The sequence below is a fragment of the Electrona antarctica genome, assembly GCF_951216825.1.
Source record: "Electrona antarctica genome assembly, chromosome: 20".
Classification (NCBI taxonomy): Eukaryota; Metazoa; Chordata; class Actinopteri; order Myctophiformes; family Myctophidae; genus Electrona; species Electrona antarctica.
The window spans coordinates 2,650,213-2,672,971 of record NC_136801.1 but is presented as its reverse complement, the minus strand read 5'-3'; the positions used below and the strand labels follow the sequence as shown (position 1 = coordinate 2,672,971).

At 41.8% G+C, this 22,759-nt stretch overlaps 1 protein-coding gene and 1 pseudogene across 3 annotated transcripts in view; one reads left to right on the top strand and one right to left on the bottom strand.

The window, feature by feature from the left end:
- Window positions 1-448: 448 nt before the first annotated feature.
- LOC306912822 (chemerin-like receptor 1) lies at window positions 449-1,307 on the top strand (annotated as a pseudogene). Its single transcript has one exon. The product of its transcript is annotated as a chemerin-like receptor 1 (transcript).
- A 2,629-nt stretch (window positions 1,308-3,936) lies between these two features.
- The window catches only part of LOC306912916 (uncharacterized protein), a 37,372-nt gene continuing 18,549 nt past the window's right edge, over window positions 3,937-22,759 (bottom strand). Inside the window, exons 1-4 of one of the 2 annotated variants that reach the window (XM_079489375.1) lie at window positions 20,791-20,916; window positions 16,367-16,490; window positions 11,821-12,066; window positions 3,937-6,758 (exon numbers count right to left, since the gene is read on the bottom strand). In XM_079489375.1, the coding sequence (XP_079345501.1) occupies window positions 5,293-6,758; window positions 11,821-12,066; window positions 16,367-16,457 (1,803 nt within the window). In that variant the 5' untranslated portion in view covers window positions 16,458-16,490; window positions 20,791-20,916 and the 3' untranslated portion in view covers window positions 3,937-5,292. Of the gene's footprint in view, window positions 6,759-11,820; window positions 12,067-16,366; window positions 16,491-20,790; window positions 20,917-22,759 lie in introns of those variants that run through there. The other variant, XM_079489376.1, reaches the window with a different exon arrangement.

The window sequence follows — 22,759 nt, the reverse complement described above, 5'->3', positions numbered from 1 at the left end:
CCATACTCAACATTTATAACATAAAACCTTTGTGTACTCAACATGTCCGGGTTCACTTTTTGGCTACTAGACTAATATACTGTATGACACACCTAGTTACGGAACCCGGGGTGATCGGGCCTTTGCTGCCCGTCCCGCCCGAGGGGTGCATGTGTTTGGACCGACGCACAAACAGTCCTACAGGCATTAGTCTGACACCCTATAACCCAAACCCAACCCAGCTAAACCTAAACTCACAGGAAGCGACGGGTTATACTTTTAACATGCCACGGGTGAGTTTTAACCTGCCACGGGAGGGATTTAACCCGCAGCACAGGTTAGTTGTAACCTGTTGCGCTTGTCGGGAGCCATGGGTTAGTTGTAACCTGCCATTGTAAATCGGCTATAGGTGAACTATTTTAAAAGGTTTTTTTTAAGAAAGCATGTATGTTTGTTAGGTTTCAGGACGATGGAGAATATGACCACACCTGCTGTTCATCACAATGACTGGATGGATCTGTCTGGGAGCGGCTCGGGAGACGGGGTGGATGAAGAGGATGAAGGATACGACTGGATTAAAATCATCAAATCCCTCCACATCACGTCCGTGGTCATCTACAGTGTGGTGTGTGTGCTCGGCGTGTTGGGGAATGGCGTGGTCATCTGGGCGACGGGCTTCAGGATGAAGAGAACCGTCAGCACCGTCTGGTACCTCAACCTCGCCGTGGCCGACTTCCTGGTCACAGCCTTCCTGCCGCTGAGGATCACATGGAGAGCTCTCGACTACCGCTGGCCTTTTGGCTGGTTCATGTACAAGATGGACGGTATGGTTTTCTTCATGAACATGTACGCCAGTATCTACACTCTGGCGGTCATCAGCGTGGACAGATGTGTCGGTGTGGTGTGTCCACTGTGGGCTCGGTGCAGTGGTTACCGCACCGTCAGAAAGGCGTCCTGCATGGGTCAGTCTGGGTGTCTGGGTTCTGGCCTTGGCTCCCGGCATCCCTCACTTCATCTTTAGGGACTTGGAGCCCTACGATGATGATAAGGTCCTGTGCTACAACAACTATGCACTCAACACCGAGTTGCATAACTTTCGATTTGGGGCCCTGCACATAATGAACATCCTTGCAGGATTCGTGGTTCCTTTCTCCGTCATCGTCTCCTGCTATTCCGTCATCATCTACCGGCTCAGGAATACCCGCCCGCTGGCCAGGCAATCAGGTTGCTCCTCCTACAAAATCATAGCAACTGTCATCGCCGCGTTCTTACTGTGCTGGATCCCCTTCCACATTACATCTGATTCATGTTGTGATAGAGCCCAGTGACACACTGGAGCTTGTGCTCCGCTTTGGGATCCCCATAACCCTCACCCTGGCTCTGGTCAACAGCTGCCTGAACCCGCTGCTGTAAGTGTTCAGTCAGGGTTCCCGCCCGGAACCCAAGACCCGTCAGGAGACTGCCCTGTCTGAGACACTAGTTTAGGGTGGTCTTTGGATGTACTTTAATTTGTGTAGAAGACTGAAACGATAATGACAAATATCCCTGCTGTTGGGAATAAACCCCCTAACTCCAAAATGTTCATTGTTTTTCAGGAAATTAAAAATATACATTTTTCAAGAGATTATGAAGACCTTATATTTTTAAAACAATGCAATACTGCCTCATCAAAGTTGTTGTTGTGACTGTATATATTGTCAATTACTTGGATGAAATGGGGAGAGGTGGTGGAGTTTGCTGCTTTAGCAGACAGTTTGAGAGGGGGAGAGGTGGTGGAGTTTGCTGCTTTAGCAGACAGTTTGAGAGGGGGAGAGGTGGTGGAGTTGGCTGCTTTAGCAGACAGTTTGAGAGGGAGAGAGGTGGTGGAGTTAGTTGCTTTATCAGACAGTTTGAGAGGGGGAGAGGTGGTGGAGTTAGCTGCTTCAGCAGACAGTTTGAGAGGGAGAGAGGTGGTGGAGTTAGTTGCTTTATCAGACAGTTTGAGAGGGGGAGAGGTGGTGGAGTTGGCTGCTTCAGCAGACAGTTTGATGGACCAATGGAGTTAAGAGGTTTAGTCCGGAGTGATATTTACTACTTTTCATTGGTTCAATATTATTTTAACCAACACACAGGGTGTTAAAAAAAAATCAAAAACCTAAAAAATTGAGTTAGGTGGTTTCCTCCCGACAGCAACGATATAAGGTCAAATATTTTTAGAAGAAAAGTTCATTATACATGTTGTACTGTTCCTTTATACTGCCATATGTAGCACCCAGCCAAGACCCGGCCCACAACAGCCATGTAGCCCCTCCCCCCCAGCCAAGACCCGACCCACAACAGCCATGTAGCCCCTCCCCCCCAGCCAAGACCCGGCCAACAACAGCCATGAAAATCCCCACTCCTGTGCATCACTACACATACACTACACATACACATCACTACACATACACATCACTACACATACACATCACTACACATACATATCTTACTGTGTTGAAGTATGGGAAAAAAAACACACCCACAACCAATACAAAGTCAATATTCATCCTTAAAAAAAAGCAAAAGATTAGTAAATAAAACTGCCTACAGAGAACCACCTAACCAACTCTTTATCAAACTAAAAGCACTACAATTCAAATAACTGGAACAGAGCGTGAGATGGAATGGGTTCAAGCGGATGTTTAAAATGGACATAATAAATAAATATAGATTAGAAGAATATCTTGTTGAGAACAGGTGTAGATCTGGAGCATCATTTCATTTTTTAATTATTATAACATTATTATACGTTAGTGTATTTATAGATTCAGTTGTATTCTCGTATGCTTGATTGTTTTGGTTTATCTGTATTTTTGTGTTCATCATTAATTTGATTGTGAGTGTGTGAACACTGGGGCGGAAATCTAAAACATCTATCTGATGATTTACATTTGATGTATTGAGATACACAAAGAAGGGGTATAGGACCCGATACGATTTTCACTAAACGTCTTCCTACTCCTTTTTCAAACACAAACACAAGTAATTGTTTTGGTGCTTTTTCCCTTTCTCTTTTTTTAAATAATATTTTAGTCTAGTCTTTTCATTGTTTTAATATGTTTGAAATAAATTAATAAATGAAAAATGGGTGTATTTGGTTCCATTTTGTACACTCTCAGAGTTAAGGGTGTCCTTGCAAATAAAACATTTGAGAACCACTAGTACTACTTTGGACTCCTAATGTACCATACATAGTGTCATAGTTAATCAGTACTAGTTGGACTCCTAATGTACCATACATAGTCATGTCATAGTTAATCAGTACTAGTTGGACTCCTAATATTCCATACATAGTGTCATAGTTAATCAGTATTAGTTGGACTCCTAATATTCCATACATAGTGTCGTAGTAAATCAGTACTAGTTGGACTCCTAATGTACCATACATAGTGTCATAGTTAATCAGTACTAGTTGGACTCCTAATATTCCATACATAGTGTCATAGTTAATCAGTACTAGTTGGAATCCTAATATTCCATACATAGTGTCGTAGTAAATCAGTACTAGTTGGACTCCTAATGTACCATACATAGTGTCATAGTAATTTATCCTTAGGAGTCTCCTACAGGTCCATTTGGTTTAATTTGTACACTCTCAGAGATCGACCCATAAGCATCCATTTGGTTCCAAACTATCATTTAGCTGGGGGGATCCCCTGGAACTCCCTGGGGGTCCCCGGACACGGATTTTATATTGAATCCACGTTAGGAATCAATTTTTATTCAATCATCGAATTTTAGATTAAAATATCCAACTTTATTACTATGAAACACATTTATTACTATGAGAAGTCCACTGGAAAAGGTTAGTTTCTTGATTCAGTTCTGATTCCGTCAAAACACACCATCAAATATTGTTGACAGACGATAGCTGTACAAAATTCTTACATTACCATATTTCTCCAAATGTGTGAAAACAAACTTAAAAATGACAACACATGGTATTATTAGATTTTATTTTGGGAAACAGGTCAAACAACTATTACTTTCTGAACTGTCCACATGCCTCCCAAGACACAAACCAAGTAGAGAAAAACAATGAGTTGTAGTCAAATGATAGGAACCAAATGGACCCGTTCTCAGTTACATTAACATTGATATTACAATATAAACTGGGGTCAGAATAGAAATGCCATTAAATGTTTGTCTGAGTCCCAAAAAACGTCAAACTGGGGTTACAACACCGCCATACTACAGAAATATAAATTAAACACTAATAGATGTGCACTTGCTCTATCCAGAGCCTTGTCTGTATCACGATAGATGTGAGATCTCTGAAATGGTCCATCGTGGAGACATTGTATCGTCTCAACGATATGTATGTATCACCATAGCTCACACCTAGCTCGTGCCCTTACCCATTGGGGACTGGAACCCATTTGGTGTTTTAAGCATTATGTTATACTTTAGCTATTGAAAAATAGCAGATCTACAATATCATAGCGCGGCACCGAATGCCGCGCTACGAGCTTGTAGATCTGCTATTTTTTTGAAAGATCGTGAAAATGTGTCTCAAAAAGGAACTATACTTTCAGATGGGCGTCGGCAGCCAATTACAAATAAAAATACACAGGGGAGCTAAAGAAAACACCAACAAAACTGAAAAAGTTGAATTTTATGTTATATGTCCTTTAATACTTTTAATAACTGGTCTCAATATGGACCCCATGTTTTGCCATAATCATGCAGCTCTATAACAGTAACACAGGCATGACAGCAATAGTACAAAAATGTTATATTCGTACTCTAGTATCTGTATTTTTTTGTATTATTATTGTAATCACTTTAGGGCTTTTGGTGCATGGGCAGTGCATCAATATTATAGTCTGTGATTTAGGATAATATACTATTGTGATATGTCATAAGTGTTGTATAAAATGATAGGCTACATATCGGATCTGGAAAAATTGGTATTGGCATTTCTCAAAATCAAATGATCGGAATAGGATCGGGAGCAAAGAGACGTGATCGGGACACTTTAAACTGATTGCTGTAAGAGGTGAAAGGTTGAAACTTCTGTTCACAGAAGCAGCATTTGTATTGATCAACTCCCTCACACCATAGAGCCGTTTAATTTGATCCACCCGGTGAGGTAATTTAAAGTTATGTCATTTATTAACTTTTCCCCTTTGGTTGGTCACATTGTTAACATTGTGACAAGTGTTTTCTCCAGTGTGGACATCCCTTCAGCTGACGTGACTTTTTCTCAAGTGTGTGTGGATATACTGGTGAGCCTTCAGACTAGATGACTCACTGAAACTCTTATCACACCGTTTACAGTGGAAAAAGGTTTTTCTACAGTGTGTGGATATGCTGGTGGTATTTTAGAGAAGTTAACTGACAGAAACTCTTGTCACAAATTTTACACTGGAAAGGTTTCTCTCCTGTGTGGATACGCTGGTGTGTCTTCAGCTCCCTGTTGTGAATGAAACGTTTGTCACAATGTGTACAGTGGAATGGTCTTTCTCCAGCATGGTAACGCTGGTGGAACTTCAGATAACCTGATCTACTAAATCTCTTGTCACATTGTTTACACTGGAAAGGTTTTTCTCCTGTGTGGGAAACCTGGTGTGACTTCAGTAGGTTTAACGCAGTGAAACTCTTGCCACAATGTTCACACTGGAAAGGTTTTTCTCTGTAACTGTGAATACTCTGGTGCAAACTCAGAGCACTTGCCCGGGTGAATCTCATGTTGCAACGTTTACATTGGAAAGGTTTGACTCCAGTGTGGATATGCTGGTGACTACTCTGGTGCTTATTCAGAATACTTGCATATCTGAACCTCTTGTCACAATGTTTACATTGGAAAGGTTTTTCTCCATTGTGAATAAGCCGGTGTCTCTTCAGGTTATCTGCAGTACTAAACCTCTTGTCACACTGTTTACATTGGAAAGGTTTCTTATTGTGGTGGATAAGCCGGTGTCTCTCCAGTTTATCTGCAATACTAAACCTCTTGTCACACTGTTTACATGGGAAAGGTTTCTTATGGTTGATACGCTGGTGTCTCTCCAGGTCAGCTGACAAATAGAAACTCTTGTCACAATACATACATTGGAAAGATTTTCCTCCTGGGTGGAGACGCAGGTGTTCCCTCAGGCCAGATTTGTGAAGGTAACTCTTGTCACAATACGTACAGTGGAAAGGTTTTTCTCCACTGTGGATACGCTGGTGTATCTTCAGGTGTTTTGACCAACTGAAACTCTGGTCACAATGTCTACATTGGAAAGGTTTTTCTCCAGTGTGAATAATCTGGTGCTTCTTCAGATAACCCTCATATCTGAATCTCTTGGTACAATGTTTACATCGGAGAGGTTTTTCTCCAGTGTGGATACTCTGGTGCTTCTTCAGAGAACCTGCAAGGCTGAATCTCTTGTTACAATGTTTACAGTGGAAAGGTTTCTCTCCAGTAGTGTGAATAATCTGGTGCTTCTTCAGAGAAACTTCACAGCTGAATCTCTGGTTACAAGGTTTACAGTGGAAAGATTTCTCTCCAGTAGCGTGAATAATCTGGTGCTTTTTCAGAGAACCTGCAGAGCTGAATCTCTTGTTACAATGTTTACACTGGAGAGTTTTTTCTTCCGTGTGGATACTCTGGTGCTTCTTCAGAGAACCTGCATAGCTGAATCCCTTGTTACAAGGTTTACAGTGGAAAGGTTTCTCTCCAGTGTGGATATGCTGGTGTCGCCTCAGGTCAAAGGCAGTATTGAAACCCTTTTCACAATGTGTACAGCTGTGGGTCTCTGAAGATCGGGACCTCACCCCTGAGAGAGAGAGAGAGAGAGAGAGAGAGAGAGAGGTGTGAATATGCAGGTTATAAACAGAGTACAGGTACAACTTGAAAAGCTTCCATCATCAAACAAGCTCCTAGAGAACTAAGGCTTCCCTTTCAAAGGGAAGGGCGTTTTTATTTTTTTACTGAATTCTGTTGATAATGTGTATGCATATGAACCACTGTTATGGCACTGTATTGGTCCTTAAAGAAACCGTAGGCAGACCTAACGCTGGATGACGTGGATGTGAAAGTAGTCAAACAACAACACTCCATAGAATCGTTTTCCACATCATCTAGAACATGACATACCACACCTGTGGTCCATCAACCATCAGTCCCAATCACTGTCACCGGTCAGGTGACATTGACAGAAGTGAGTCAAGTACTCAAGTCTCAATGTATATAGTTATTGGGACTGATGGTTGATGGGCCACAGGTGTGGTATGTCACACTATAAATATGTATTGTGGTCTACTCATTCCTTGAAGGTTTGAGGAAGGGCTGCGGCCCGAAACTTCAGTAAAGACATATTTGGGAGCATAAAATGGTGTGCAGATTTTTTTTTTTCCATTTCTTGATTTGTGACTTTATTTTGATCCAGCACATATAGGTCACTCATTCTTGAGATGAGGGACAAAAGTGGAAAAAACATGTCCCACACATAAGAGCCTTATTTATGTTAAAAATAAATTAATTCATAAAAATAAAAGCACTTGCAAAGTTAAATGTAATACAGTTGTGTATTATTATGCCATTAATTTCATTATATATTTTTTCATATGCCATCTAAATTAGTTAAAAGCAGGCACTGTACCCAAAAAGGCCTGTATTTAGCCTGTCCCCAGCAAGTTGTCACAATTTCAAACTGCCAAAAAAGTGTCTAATACTGTCACAATCACATAAATATACATACTAAATGAAAGTAGATTGTCAACAACATAGCAAACAATATACACAGTTAATTTTATATTTATATTTTAAATTAAATATCTCATATCAAATGTGTGTCCCACGTCTCCGTCAACTCCGTCAGGTTTTTTGAAAGTCTTAAATTAATCAGAAAATATTGTCGACAGATTTAGCCTGAAGACTCCTTTTCCAAGTCCTGTTTATATTTGTTGCAACAGTGGAGCACCTGGTCTGACAAGCATTCAATTGTTTGATATTTTAAACAAACAATGTTGATATCAATGTGGTCACAGCTTTTACATGTCAACTCCGACATTATTATGATCTTTGTTAAGAATTCCAAAATAATGTTTAGTATTTTAGTTTAGGGTTAGGTTTAGCTAACAACTGAAGAAAAACGAAATGGATAAATTGTACTACAGAGGGTTAAGATGAAAACAAATGCCATTTTGTCAACTCCGTCAGACGTCAACTCCATCAGGTTTTGTGTCTGACGGAGTTGACATGTATCTGACGGAGTTGACAAAAGTGTTCCCAAAACAATAAAATGATAGTTTTTGAATAATGGGAAGTATTCTAATTTGCAGTTTGACAGTTAGAGCATGCCTTAAGGAACATTTTTGGCTATAGGGCCATCACAGATTTGTCTCGTGGTGACCATGGCAGCCATCTTCCAAAATGGCCGCCACCTGATGTTATTTTACAATAACTCAAGTTCTACACCACCTAGGATCTTGATTCTGGTGACTAATATTACATTTTCAAGGATGAGGGATACAGTGGTACAATTTAGATTTTCCCTATGACCATGCCAGCCATTTTTCAAAATGGCCGCCACCTGCTGTTATTTTACAATAACTCAAGTTTTAGACCACCTAGGATCTTGATTCTGGTGACTAATCATACATTTTAAAAGATGAGGAATACAGTGGTACTATTTAGATTGGTCCTGTGACCATGCCAGCCATTGTTTTTCAAAATGGCCACCAACCTGCTGTTATTTTACCAATAACTCAAGTTTTAGACCACCAAGGATCTTGGATCTGGCGACTAATCATTACATTTTCAAGGATGAACTTTCTCTGGGAGGGGTCAGGGCTTATTTCAGGTGCAGGTTGAGTTGCTACTGACAGGACATTACAGTAGGTGGGCTTTATGGCCTTTGACTTGTCCCTTTCAGGCACAGACGCACAGTTTGACTTCACTGGCCACTGCAGGGAACTGTGGGGGAGAAACTTTGGTCTCTTGACACCCCGATTAGGTTCAGGGGTTTTTTGGTAGAGACTTGCCTTTCATGACATCGTTGCTGCAGCAGTTGATCTCCTTACTGCGAGCGGTGGCACACTCTGGGTCTCTTGGGCGTTGCATCTTGGTGGCCTCCTGCCAGTGTTTCTCCGTCCTCATGAGCTCTGTGTTCTGGGGCTCTTACATTGTCTTGGCTGGAGATTGCTTTCCTGCAGGGTCCAGCCCAGTCTTGTGCAGATGGCTGCTGGCCCACCTGGAGGCCCCAACCTCAATTGTTCGGTTGGTGTGATTAGGTGGGGTGGTCTTCCCAAATCAGGATGAGGGGTTTGACCCTTTCAAACCGTTGTAGCGGCAGTCTGGCCAAGTGTCTGTATTTAGTTATGATGCTAGATACAGGATACGATTGCTCACCCAGCCCCAGGTGACTTGAGGTGAAGGCTCCTTTGATTTGGTAACATTGCTTTGGTTGACATGCTGGGGACACAGAGAACGACACTGATGCCTTCAGTGTCTGCACATCCTGCCTGATAGTTCTGAAGGCAGATCTTCAGGTTTTCCGTTGAGGCAGAGTCTTTCGCTCACTGTTCACCTCAAGCAGGACTTCAAGGTGTTTGCCTTTGCACAGGCTATATGGCTAGGACTCGTGCTTCAACCACTCCGAGAACTCCAACAGGGTGTTGGTTGCTCCTGGGCCGCAGAGCATTGTGCGGCGGAATTCAACTCTTATCTCTGGTGGCAGCTTGTTGAGGAGTCGTGCAACTTGTGAGCCGCATCTAAGTGCTGTGTCTCCCTCTGGGCCTAGGGTTGTTAGCATGCCTACCAGCGACTGTACTTGAAGCGCAAACTTCTCAAAGGCCACCCCATCGCCTCGACAGATGTTGGCTGCCTCCAAGACACTTGCTATTTTCCATAACACTAATTTGTGGGGCTGTCCAAACTTGTTGTTTAGGTGTCACCCGGGTCTCTGTTGGTGAAGTCGGGTCTATAGGTGGTCTAGAACATTATTAGAACGTTATTTAGTATGGGGATATTAATAAAATCTGGTAATAAATTCCTTACCAAGAATTTTCTTCACCAATGTGTTTGGAAGGGTGTCTACTAACATATCCCACATTGCTTTATATTCAACCACCCTAGGGGAACTTTTGACAGCTGCTGAAAGTTGGGGTACCATCAACAACCAATATAAGGCAAAATGTTCATTATGCTTATAGCATGTGACATGTCAAACTAGGGGGTTTTCATGATTCTAAATGCATTCCAAGCATTAGCTATGCACGAAAAACACTCATTGGGCTGAAAACGGCCATAGCCGTCATCACAAATGTGATTAGGTCAGCACATTTGGGCACATTTGGGAAAGTGGATATGGCCGAATTTAGCCCAAGGAGTTTGACCCCTAGTTTGGCCATAGACCCCCTAGTTTGGCCATAGCCACTTGCCCAAATGTGCCCAAATGTGCTTACCTCATCACATCTGTGATGATGGCTATGGCCGTTTTTAGCCCAAGGAGTGTTTTTCGTGCAAAACTAATGCTTGGAATGGATTCAGAATCATGAAAACCCCCTCGTTTGACATGCCACATGCTACTTAAAGCATAATGAAAATTAGAACATTTAGCCTTATATTGGTTGTTGATGGTACCCAACTTTCAGCAGCTGTCAAAAATTCCCCTAGGGTGGTTCAATAGAAAACAATGTGGGATATGTTAGTAGACACCTTTACAAACAAGAACATTCTTGGTAAGAAATGTATTCCCAGATTTGTCATTCTGATAATATTCCCTGACTAATTGGTAAAATAATAGCAGGTCCGCCATTTTTGAAAATGGCTGCCATTGTCACAGGATAAATCTAAATAGTACTACTGTATTCCTCATCCTTGACAATGTAGTATTAGTCACCAGAATCAAGATCCTAGGTGGTGTAGAACTTGAGTTATTGGGAAATAACAGAAAGTTGGCGGCCATTTTGAAAAATGTCTACCATGGTCACAGGACAAATCTAAATAGTACCAATGTATCCCACATCCTTGAAAATGTATGATTAGTCACCAGAATCAAGATCCTAGGTGGTGTAGAACTTGAGTTATTGTAAAGTAACAGCAGGTGGCGGCCATTTTGAAAAATGGCTGCCATGGTCACAGGGCAAATCTAAATAGTACCACTGTATTCCTCATCCTTGAAAATGTGGGATTAGTTACCAGAATCAAGATCCTAGGTGGTCTAGAACCTAAATCAGTTCAACTTGTCAACTCCGTCAGATGTCCGTCAACTCCGTCAGACGTTGGTCACATGATGTTTTTGTTAATTTCCAAAGAAATAGATGATTCAATGTCAAATATTTTGTGCTTATGTATTGAAACACCAACTGAAATACTACTTAATGATGCTTTTTATTTTTTTAACATGGTTTTTATGTTATAATATTGAAAGTAAAGGTTGAAAATGAAGGATATGAGAAATGGGATATTTCATAATAGTGTGATATTGGAATAAAACAATATTAAATTAATTGTATTACTTAACTTGACTCCTAAAAGCCATTATAAGATAACTGAGGACTTTATAGTATTGTTGAAATTATCAAATTAAAATAAAAGGGATTTTAGTGTGTCTGACGGAGTTGACATAAATCAGTTATAAAGTGCATAAATGTCCCATTTTAGAAATAAATGTTATGCGAAAAACCTGTTCCTTCTCAAGATTGGTAGTTGAGACCTGTGTCTACAAATACATCCATTTCATTTTAATGGTTCTTAAAATAAAATAAAATCTGATTTGAAAAAGGTTTTGTCCCTTATCTCAAGAATGAGTGAGGTATAAACGTGCGTGTCCTTTTTGGCTGTTTGTTCAGCCTCCTCTAGTATACCCGTCCCTGTGTTTAACACTGACTGACCTCCACTGGACTCCTCCCGATAATCACTGTCCTCACTGTCAGCTTCAAGTTCAACTTTAACGTGCGGAGAGATGTCTTCATCCTTATCTTCACTTTTCACTGCTAGTAATGTCAACGTTGACCCATCAGGTTCCTCTGGTCTTTGAAGTAGCTCCTCCTGTTCCTCTTTAATCCCTGGAGGCTCTGGTTCCTCCTGAAGCAGACTGGGGCAACTCTCCCGTTTAGGAGACAACTCCTCTTGGATGTCTAAGAGCAGAAAAACAACATGATAGTCATTAACACTGGATTCCGTTTTCTGTCCTTTCCATGTAGAACATTAGCTATTACCAGTTACGAAGTAGACATTATAAATTATTATAAATTACATTCTGGAAATGTTACTTCTGAAAAAGTTAATTAGTACGATTAGCAACATACATATTTTCTATATAAGTAAATTGAATTGATGTATTTAGTATGAAAAAAAGTGAAATTAAATGTTTAATTTGAATGACATTCATAAAGAATATTAAAACAATACTTCATATGCGAGCTCTGATTTGGGAGTAAGTTAGGCTGTAGGCCAATCATGTACAACAGGACTCTTTCTGTAGGTAGGCCACCTCCAAAGTAGACCAATCATAGCTCATGCCTTCAAGTGCATGACGTTATGCAAGACACACCTCCAGACAGGAAAGCTTGACATGTCTGGTGAAAGTTAATCGTTGTAGTTTAAAATCTATATAAACTGATGTTTATGGCTCTAAATGTCTAGAAATAAGTCTGTGAATGTCTGTGACTGGTGCAAATGTCAGAAACCACTGTATCGATAATAGCAACATTTATTGTGCATGCTATTGTGCGTGGATCCATTATTTCATACCATGTTCCAATATGTGAAACGTTGTGATAGAGAAATCCCCCCCCCCCCACCCCACAGGGATACAAGTCGTAAAAAGATTACACACAAATAGCATGGCGTGTGCAGCGCGCAAAAATAATTGTCATGGTGAAATGTTGTTCCCCTAAGTTCTAACTGCCAGTCGCTGTGAGCGTCCAATCACACACATTTTATAGAAGTAGCTTATAGTATTGCTAGTTTGGCCAATTGAAATACTCATCTTAAAATTAATACTTGTAGGGCTTGACTTTACAGCGACATGGTGCATAACAGCAGTGTGTTAACCCATTTTGGGCGGGAACCCCCCTTTGGTGTTTTAAACATTATGTTATAATTTCCCACTGAGCAATAGCCGGCTATTAGACGTGCGTCTAAAAATGGGATAAAAAACGTCTAAAAATGAAAAAAATGTAGACGTCTATTCTTAGATTAGACGTTGATTAGTCTATTAGACCAAAAAATGCTCAGTGGGTTAGCTATTGAAAAATAGCATATCTACAAGCTCATAGCGTGCCACTGAGTGGCGCGCTACGAGCTTGTAGGTCTGCTATTTTTGAAAAATCGTGAAAATATTTATTTCAGAAAACTGGAGGATTTAGAAGATTTTTTTTTTAATTTTGAGGTCAGGCCTCAATGGGTTAAAGTTAACAAAAAACCCACAGGAAGACACATTTATTACATGGCTTGGTTGAATGCTTGATTCTGATTGGTCAATCGCTGAATTCAGTGGTCTGTTATTTCTGGATAATGACCACTCCGCTCTATAACATACCGCTGGCTAATCAAACCCTCTGAGCACCAGCTGCGCCCCGCTTGATTTACACAATTAATTTATGTTAGGTAGCCATGTAATAAGCGGGATAGGTCATTGTAATTCACCTTCAGGGTGATTAACCAAGGGTTTGCCTTGGTGGTTAAACTCCCTGTCGATGAATTATCTCCCGACAATGACCACCTAGCCAGATATTATCCCTTACGTAGCCATCAGTAGATATGTAAAACATAAGAGAGGAGGAAAGGTTGCAATTGAGAACAAAAGTCAATTACAAGTGACAGATAATTAACATGTATTTCATGAAATCCCAGGTGGCCAGGCACACTTTTAACATGTTTTTGAGCTTTTGCATTAATTAATAATCATCTCCCTCATATTTATGCTTTACGGGGTGCCCCCTGTGCTCACTGTGGTTTTGCCCGTAGAAGATGGCAGCCCGCACACAATGCTGGGGCCGCCGCTCGACCGGCCAGCTCAATACTAAATCCTGGTTACCATGCGGTTAAAATATTAATGCTTCTAAACACTTAAATAGACGGTGATGACATTAGCTTTAGCTGATTTCCGCTAGCTGTTTGTTTTAGTTTTTTTTCTTTTCTTTCTCCAAGCAATAGAACGAGAGTCTGTGGAAGAAGATAGTGTCATTCACACTGTGGCCATCGCTCCACCCCCCTTATTCTTTTTTGCGGATCTGCACTTATCTCATAAATAGCCCAGCCATGGAATCGCAACGACAGAAATCGGGCCTCCGTACGGAGAACTTTGATGCATGTGTACTTCCATATATTTTTTTAAATATACATTTTGATGACAAATATTTTTTATGGGATATTTTACAATCATAATATTAATCATTTCACAGCTGGAATAAACTGCAGTCACTCAATGTTATTGTATTTGTAGTAGATAACAGTAGCACAATTTGAAATGTGCACCCTATGGCCAGAAATATAATGCAGTCTGTGTGTTTGACTGGATTACTGAATTCCATAATGCCTTGTGGAGAGGGGGGAGGCTGCATGGAGGTGTGATTTATAGTCCAGGAAGGAAGTGAGACCACATTTGCATGGCTCGCATGCAAGCTTCAGTAGATCCGTCGTTCTTCCGGGGTTCTTGCAAACACCCCCAGAGTTTTATAGTTTTACTGAGGTTAGGGTTAATGTTAGGTTTAGGTTTAGCTTCACTGAGGTTAGGTTTAGGGTTAGGTTTAGGCTGTCAATCACAGCGACTGGCCAGTCACAGCACAACATTACTCAAACACGCAGAAGATCCTATGCTCGCATTTTCATGACAAATGTTGGTCATGAACATGGTGACATGACTAGAATATATGAAAAAAAAACATACATTAACACTCCCATCGCCCAGGACAAAGTTTTGTCCTTTCTATTAGTAACGCCCGACGCCCAGGATGAAGTATTGTCCAAAAGACGAAGTTTATTGATATGAGAACGGATCGCATGGATCCATAGCCTGGGAGCGACTGTTGGGCAATCCTCGGTGACGCGCAAGAGTGAGACGTCATCGAAAATCTCCCTCCCCTGTTTAGCTGATGAAAACGAAAATCTTAAAACGTTCATAACTCTAGACTGTGTTAGATGGCGCTCCGCGGTCCAGTCGCTAGTAGCGATAGATTTATTCTTGTCTCCCGTTGTTGTCGGTCGACTCTAGAGTGGTGTGGCTATTGTTAGCCGCTACACACACATCAACAACTTCCGCCGGTCCGTCCGGAAAAGGGGTCCGTGTTTATAAATCGAATGGGCACATGAATGTAATGGATTAAATAACTCTGAGCGATTAAAGTGTTAAGGGGTGAAGAAGCTAATTAATATATAATTAAAAAGATAATTAAGGTCCCTTTGTCCAGATTTTTTTCTGCCAAAAATAGCAGTTTTGGCTGAACTGTGCAGTCGACAATATAAGGGCTATTGACCTCATACACACAGCTGCCATCTTGCCAGCAAGGTGCAACTTCCCATAGACAGCCCAGATTCATCCAAACAGAAAGGTCTTATCTAATTGTATTAAACGTCAAACTCACCAACATTGCAGCTGTACGAAAAGCTTGAATTTCCAATTTTCCATTGGCCAAAGGGGGGCGCAATAGCACTCAATTGAAAATGCAAACTTTGAACAGGCATTGCTCATGAACCGTTTGACCGTCAGCAATAAAACTTCGATACGCACATGCGTCTCCTGATGCTGAACAACATTCGTGTATTACGTGATTTACGTGAAATGTTCTACACACAATCTATGGACCATAACTGAAATCCCAGTTGAAGAGAAGTTTGTGCGTGAAGATGTGTACAAAATAATATAGCTTTGAATAGTACTTTGAACAGGCAGAACTCATGCCTCGTCTGTCTGTCTGTTTGGAGTACGGACAGCTGCAATACCGCTGGGTGACCGAAAGTGGCACTGTTGAGCAGCCTAAAAGGGCTTATTCCTTGGTCCCGTCCTATCGCTGCTTGCAGCTATATTATATGATTATTATTTTCCATAATCGAGCAGCCCCAAACTTGTATAAAAAAAAAAATCACACCCGTGTGAAGTGAGGGGCACTAATATATTAAAGTCTAAGTCATGTTGATTAGGTGATGTAATGGTGATGTAAAACAAACGGTGCCAACACAAACATTTAAATGCCATTAACAATAAAGAGACAATATGACGTAATGAGGTATATTATGACGTACATTTTCCCTTCATTGTCAATGGCGTTTACAAAACAAACATTGAACTAAAGACAAACATTAAACCTGTGTATAGGAGGGGCCCAGCTGCAAAAACGTTTTTGCAGGCCGGGCGGGTTGTTGATTAATTTGTTTGGCGGGGCAAGTTGGCTCCCGGGGCACGCATCATCTGACCCACGCATCACTATTACATACCTATCCTGTACAACTTCACTACAGGTCTCATCCTTGCATCAATCAGTCCACATCTCTGGTCCATCTCTCTCGGTTCCTCTTTGGAAGCCATGTGTTGCTCCAGTAGATCTCTCCCTGTGGTGATCTGTAGAAATAAAATACCTTTTAGTTCTCATTCAGTAACCTTACATACATACATACAGTATTTCATAGAACAGTGGTTACATTCAGTAACCTTATAGAACACATAACAGATAGGAAGAAGATAATTTAACACATTCACCGCAGATGACGTAGATCTAGGTCAAGTCTAAATCGCAGTAAGGCAATGTCTTCTCCGAGTGTGAAAAACAAAGTACAGGGGTCTGTCACAAGTTAATTCTACATCTGGTTCCGGTTTTCAGATTCTGGTGGAACCGGTCTACCGAGAATCTTCGTTCCTACTCTCCCGAATGGTCATGAATTGTGGGTCACCGAAAGAATAAAGTCGTGAATACAAGCTGCCAAAATGAGTTTGTGGCTGGCATCTCCCTTAGAGATAGGGTGAGAAATTCAGCCAAAAGAGAGAGACTCTGAGTAGAGTCGCTGCTTCTTCGCCTGGAAAGGAGCCAGCTTAGGTGGTTCGGGCATCTGGTTAGGATGCCTCTCGGGCGGCTCCCTAGGGAGGTCCTCGACGCACGTCCCACTGGGTGGAGACCCCGGGGCAGTACAGGCCAAGGCGCAGTTGGAGGAAACACATCGACTTACTGGCCTTGGAATGTCTCGGGATCCCCCAGGAGGAAGTCACTAATGTTGCTCTGGAGAGCTCTGGAGAGCTCTCTGGTGGAGCTGTTGACCCCGCGACCTGACTACGAAAAAGCGGTTGAAGATGGATGATGGTGGAACCTTCAAAATAAGGGTTTCACTGAAAAGTGCTGGTGGTTAAGTGAGAATTTCAACAGATAAACTGGTGAGCCCAGAGTGGATGGTAACACTAACGCTGGTAATCAGACCCACAGCTTCAGGGATTCCTGCAGGAAAACCTATTTCTAGGGCCATATCTTGCCTTACCCTTTATCCCTAAAGTTTAAACTTGTTAGCCATATTTTACCATTAAAAAGAGATGATCTATCGACACATTGTGAGCTTGTAGATTGGCTATTGAACTATTTTAAGATGTTTTTCAAAATAGTAAAAAAATGATAAATACATTTAGGGATAAGGTGTAAGATTTGTCTTCGTCTATATCAGTGTAGTCTCGCGTTGCCAGACTGTTGCCTCTCGAAATTTCCAAATGCTTCCGTCATACCGTCTGGAGCAATGGAAAAGCTATCATGAGTAAATATAAAGCGGAAGTGGAGCCTCCTCCCCACTTCCGTTTAGTTTTTACAGTTGCGCAAATGTATCCTAATATAAATAGAAAACATCTAAGAATAGATAGCTTGTTGCTTAGCAGAAAAGGAAATAAAATAAAAATAAAATGTAAAGATTTTAAAATATATTTTTGTGAACGGAAATAGCAGCTTCTTTACTCAGATCTGAGGAGGAGCGTCTGAAGCCTGTCCTGGACGGGGTATCCGGGCGTAAAAATAAATCCATGCTCTCATTTTAAACATTTAATTTTTGGTGCTCGGAGGTGTTCCTAGCCACACGCAACCATACAACCGATATTTAATTTCTCCTGGGGGTCCCCTGGCACTAAACCTTTTCAGATGGGGGTCCCTGGCATTCAACATTTTCAGATGGGGTCCCTGGCACAGCACATTTTCAGATGGGGGTCCCTGGCATTAAACATTTTCAGATGGGGGTCCCTGGCACAGCATATTTTTAGATGGGGGTCCCTGGTACAACATTTTCAGATGGGGTTCCCTGGCACAACAAATGTTCTATGGGCCATGGGGGGTCCCTGGTACATCATTTTCAGATGGGGTTCCCTGGCACAAAGATGGGGGTCCCTGGCACAACATATCTTTAGATGGGGGTCCCTGGCACAACATTTTCAGATGGGGTTCCCTGGTACAGCATATTTTCAGATGGGGGTCCCTGGTACAACATATTTTCAGATGGGGTTCCCTGGTACAACATATTTTCAGATGGGGTTCCCTACAACATATTTTCAGATGGGGTTCCCTGGTACAGCATATTTTCAGATGGGGGTCCCTGGTACAACATATTTTCAGATGGGGGTCCCTGGTACAACATATTTTCAGATGGGGGTCCCTGGTACAACATATTTTCAAATGGGTGTCCCTGGCATTAAACATTTTCAGATGGGGGTCCCTTTTTTGATTGAGTACATTTCAAGCACAAACTCAATACCAAGACTGTTAACTGTGAGTGGACGACCCAATTAAGCATTACACTTGTTTACTAGAGGGTCCACCATGTTCAATTCATCAAAACATTTAGAGACGTACAAATAGACACTTATATATAGACAAAGGGGGTCCCTGGCACAGCATATTTTCAGATGGGGGTCCCTGGCATTAAACATTTTCAGATGGGGGTCCCTGGCACAGCATATTTTCAGATGGGGGTCCCTGGTACAACAAATGTTCAGATGTGGGGTCCCGCACAACAAATGTTCAGATGGGGGTCCCTGGCACTACATATTTTAATTTCAGATTGGGATCCCTGACACAATATTATGTTCAGATGTAGCAGTTCAGATGGTGATGCCTGATCTCCATGTGGGACACAGACAGATAGTTAAAACAGGTGCTAAATACACTGACAAATGACAAGTTGCATCGTTCTCAAGTAGGCCGGCCCGACGGGTTTTTTTTTTGGCAAATCTAAGCTAGCAAATATAAGACTTCCGGTGGACGATCTCTTCAAAATAAGAGTACCCTCTAGAGTATTGAAAAAAAGATTAATTTGCACATTAAAACTATAAATTAAGCATTTAAACGATGCTATAGGACACACATTATGTTTCTGTGTAAAAATAAGTAATAAGTAATGTTTGTGTAAAGATAAGTAATTAAAAAGTTATCTAAATGGATAAATGCTATTCACTGGAGTGCATGGACTTTATAAAGTGGACGCTGGACAAAAATCCCTGCTATGTATCGACTAGTGTGACATACGCACATGTCTGGGGAGACCTCCTCTACAACACCACACTGTCTGCTAAGCAGCAGAGGTGTAAAACAAAAATTGGCACACCATACAGCGAGGTGAAAGGTAAAAAAATATCCCATTTCAGGACTAAAGTGAACTAAAGTGGACACTGGACAAAAATCCCTGCTATGTATCGACTAGTGTGACATACGCACATGTCTGGGGAGACCTCCTCTACAACACCACACTGTCCGCTAAGCAGCAGAGGTGTAAAACAAAAATTGGCACACCATACAGCGAGGTGAAAGGTAAAAAATATCCCATTTCCAGACTAAAGTGAACTAAAGTGGACACTGGACAAAAATCCCTGCTATGTATCAACTAGTGTGACATACGCACATGTCCGGGGAGACCTCCTCTACAACACCACACTGTCCGCTAAGCAGCAGAGGTGTAAAAATGTAATTGGCACTCCATACAGCGAGGTGAAAGGTAAAAAAAATATCCCATTTCCAGACTAAAGTGTCCGGGGAGACCTCCTCTCCCCGGACATGTGAGTATGTCACACTAGTCGATACATAGCAGGGATTTTTGTCCAGCGTCCACTTTAGTCTGGAAATGGGATTTTCTTTTTTACCTCTGATCTCGCTGTATGGCGTGCAATTTTTTTTTTACACTTCTGCTGCTTAACGGACGGTGTGGTGTTGTAGAGGAGGTCTCCCCGGACATGTGCATATGTCACACTAGTCGATACATAGAAGGGATTTTTGTCCAGCATCCACTTTATAAAGTCCATGCACTCCAGTGAATGGACTTGGGCACTCCAGTGCATGGACTTTGGCATTTATCCATTTAGATAACTTTTTTACGTTATTTCATTACTTATTTTTACACAGAAACATAATGTGTGTCTTCACAATAACTGTAATGTAATAATAATACTAATAATGTAATGTAATAATTATTTAATTAACTTCGCTTTTATTCTGAAAGCAACCGGATGTCTTACATTTGCTAGCTCTCAAACAGGACGTTCTAGATTTGCTAAAAAGACGGAGCCCCCGACGGGCACGTACAGATCCAGTGGTTACATAAAGAATACCAAACACTGAACAGCTCGACCATTTACCAACTCGGCTCGGGCGTACTAGGCCTACAGCCGGCGGAACTGCCTGGTATTCCTAGGGTGCGTTCGGAAATGCGCACCGGGAGCACACTCGCCTATTAGTTTGCATTGCACAGTGCGCTCAGTGCGCTATTTCCGAACGCGCCCCTAAAGTAACCACACAATGCAGCTGCAGCCAAACCATGTATTACTGCTGCTAGTAACTGGTTGTTAAATAATCACATTTATAACGAAGAAATAGATGAAAAACACAACATGAATCAGTTCATCTTTTCACCTGTAGCTGTTTCTTTCAGTTGGTTGAGCTGCTAACAAACGTCCTCCTGCGGCTTAACGACGACACTGTTTTAGTTTTATTTGTATATGAATTAAAGCGCCAACAGTCTGGAACACTCACTCACAGGTTTGTGCACATGCGCACTAGCGCGGCGCTGCTGGAGTAGGCTACGGTGCAGGCAGAGCCACAGAGTTACGACATTTAGGGGGCAGAAAACCAGCCTGGTCACGTGGTTCATGTACTCGCGCGAGCCCGTAGACTCCAATGCTTTCCGTAAACTTCCGGTTGTCCCATTTCAATAGAAGTCTATGTAGAAGAGCCGCCATTGGACTGGACTGGCCCCATGAAGTGAACGAAGTTCTCGTCGTAACTCTCTCTTATTACTCTGGGTGCACGTACCCCCAGCAGCACGTCACTAGGGGGAGCCACGGTACAGTGTAATACAGCTATGGAACAGCTAGATACTGTGATCGTCTCAACAAAGTCTACACTAACCTTCACTAACAATTCAATCTAACAATTAAATGCCTTCCACTCTTACCCATACACCACACATACACTTTTTTCCCCTACTAATATGTTGTTGTTTTTTTTTTTACCTTCTTTCATAGGCCTACTGTGTATCCTTCCATTGTTGTACAGTTGTATTATATAAATGTTGCCAAATGATTTATGGTTGGTGCATAGGTATTAAAGTTGTGACAATGAGGATGAATACATTAATAGGCTTGCTTTTATTTATTTATTTGTTCTATATTAAATACAATGCATACATGTACTATGGGCGACTTGAATGCTGACATTTCGGATTGCAACTCAATGTTTGGCCAACATGGGCAACAAGGTTATTCTGCTGCCAGTAGGCAGCTACACTTATATTAGTGAAGCGGTATACGACATCCTGGTTGAATCATTGGCATCTACAGCCGATGCTCAACAGTATAGAGATGATTGAGATCCTACATGGTTTGGCCACAGCAGATAACATGCCGTTCTCTGTGACTGTAAATGTTAAAGGTGTACAGGCCAAGGGGGCAGGCAGACTTTCCAACGTTGAAGCTCTGGGTCCTAGTGGTAGGAGGAGGGACTACAGGCGGACCCGTGGATTCATGACCGGGAAACCCCGTGCAGCTGGGCTTTAACGTTGAGCGCTCGGTTGCCCTACGTCACTCAGTACCTCAAAGTTGAGGTCCTGGGAGGGACTTCCGGCAGTCTTCCGGGTGCTTCAAAACGCCACTGAGCAACTTCCACTGACATGAATAGCTGGGGGGGCGGAGCTTCGCGCCAGTTCAGTCTCTATTATATATATACTCTATACTATGGGTGTACTGTATTGATTGATTGAAATATTTATTAACAGTTTGCAGAATTACAGTACATTTCAAGCACAAACTCAATACAAAGGCTGTTAACTGTGAGTGGACGACCCAATTAAGCATTACACTTGTTTCCAATAGGGTCCACCATTTTCAATTCATCAAAAACTTTTAGAGACGTACAAATAGACACTTCTATATAGACAAAGAACAGAACAGGAATTCATCATAATGGAGGTAAAAAGGGAAAAGAAACATATACAGTGAGGGAAAAAAAGGGATGGGCGGTGGGGGGGATTCACGTTCAGCTCCGTTCATTTGCTTGTTTTCCTTGGAGGAGCTGCGTTGGGTCCCCAAGTCGGCTCCGTGGCCGTACCTTGAGTTGGCTGTGTGGCCGTGACCTGTAACTATAGCCAGCTATGATAACCCAACAAAGATTTACAAACTGGACTGGGCAAACCTCACAGAAAATGAGTTACAGCGGTACAAGGCACTGACTGATCACTGATGGCCTACTTAAATAATATTGATTTACCTAGGTGCTATTGTAAGGATGGTGGCCATTATAATTAATGACCTGTAAATGGTAAATGGTGCATTTATATAGCGCCCACCCATTCACACACACATTCATACACCGATTGCGGTGGAAG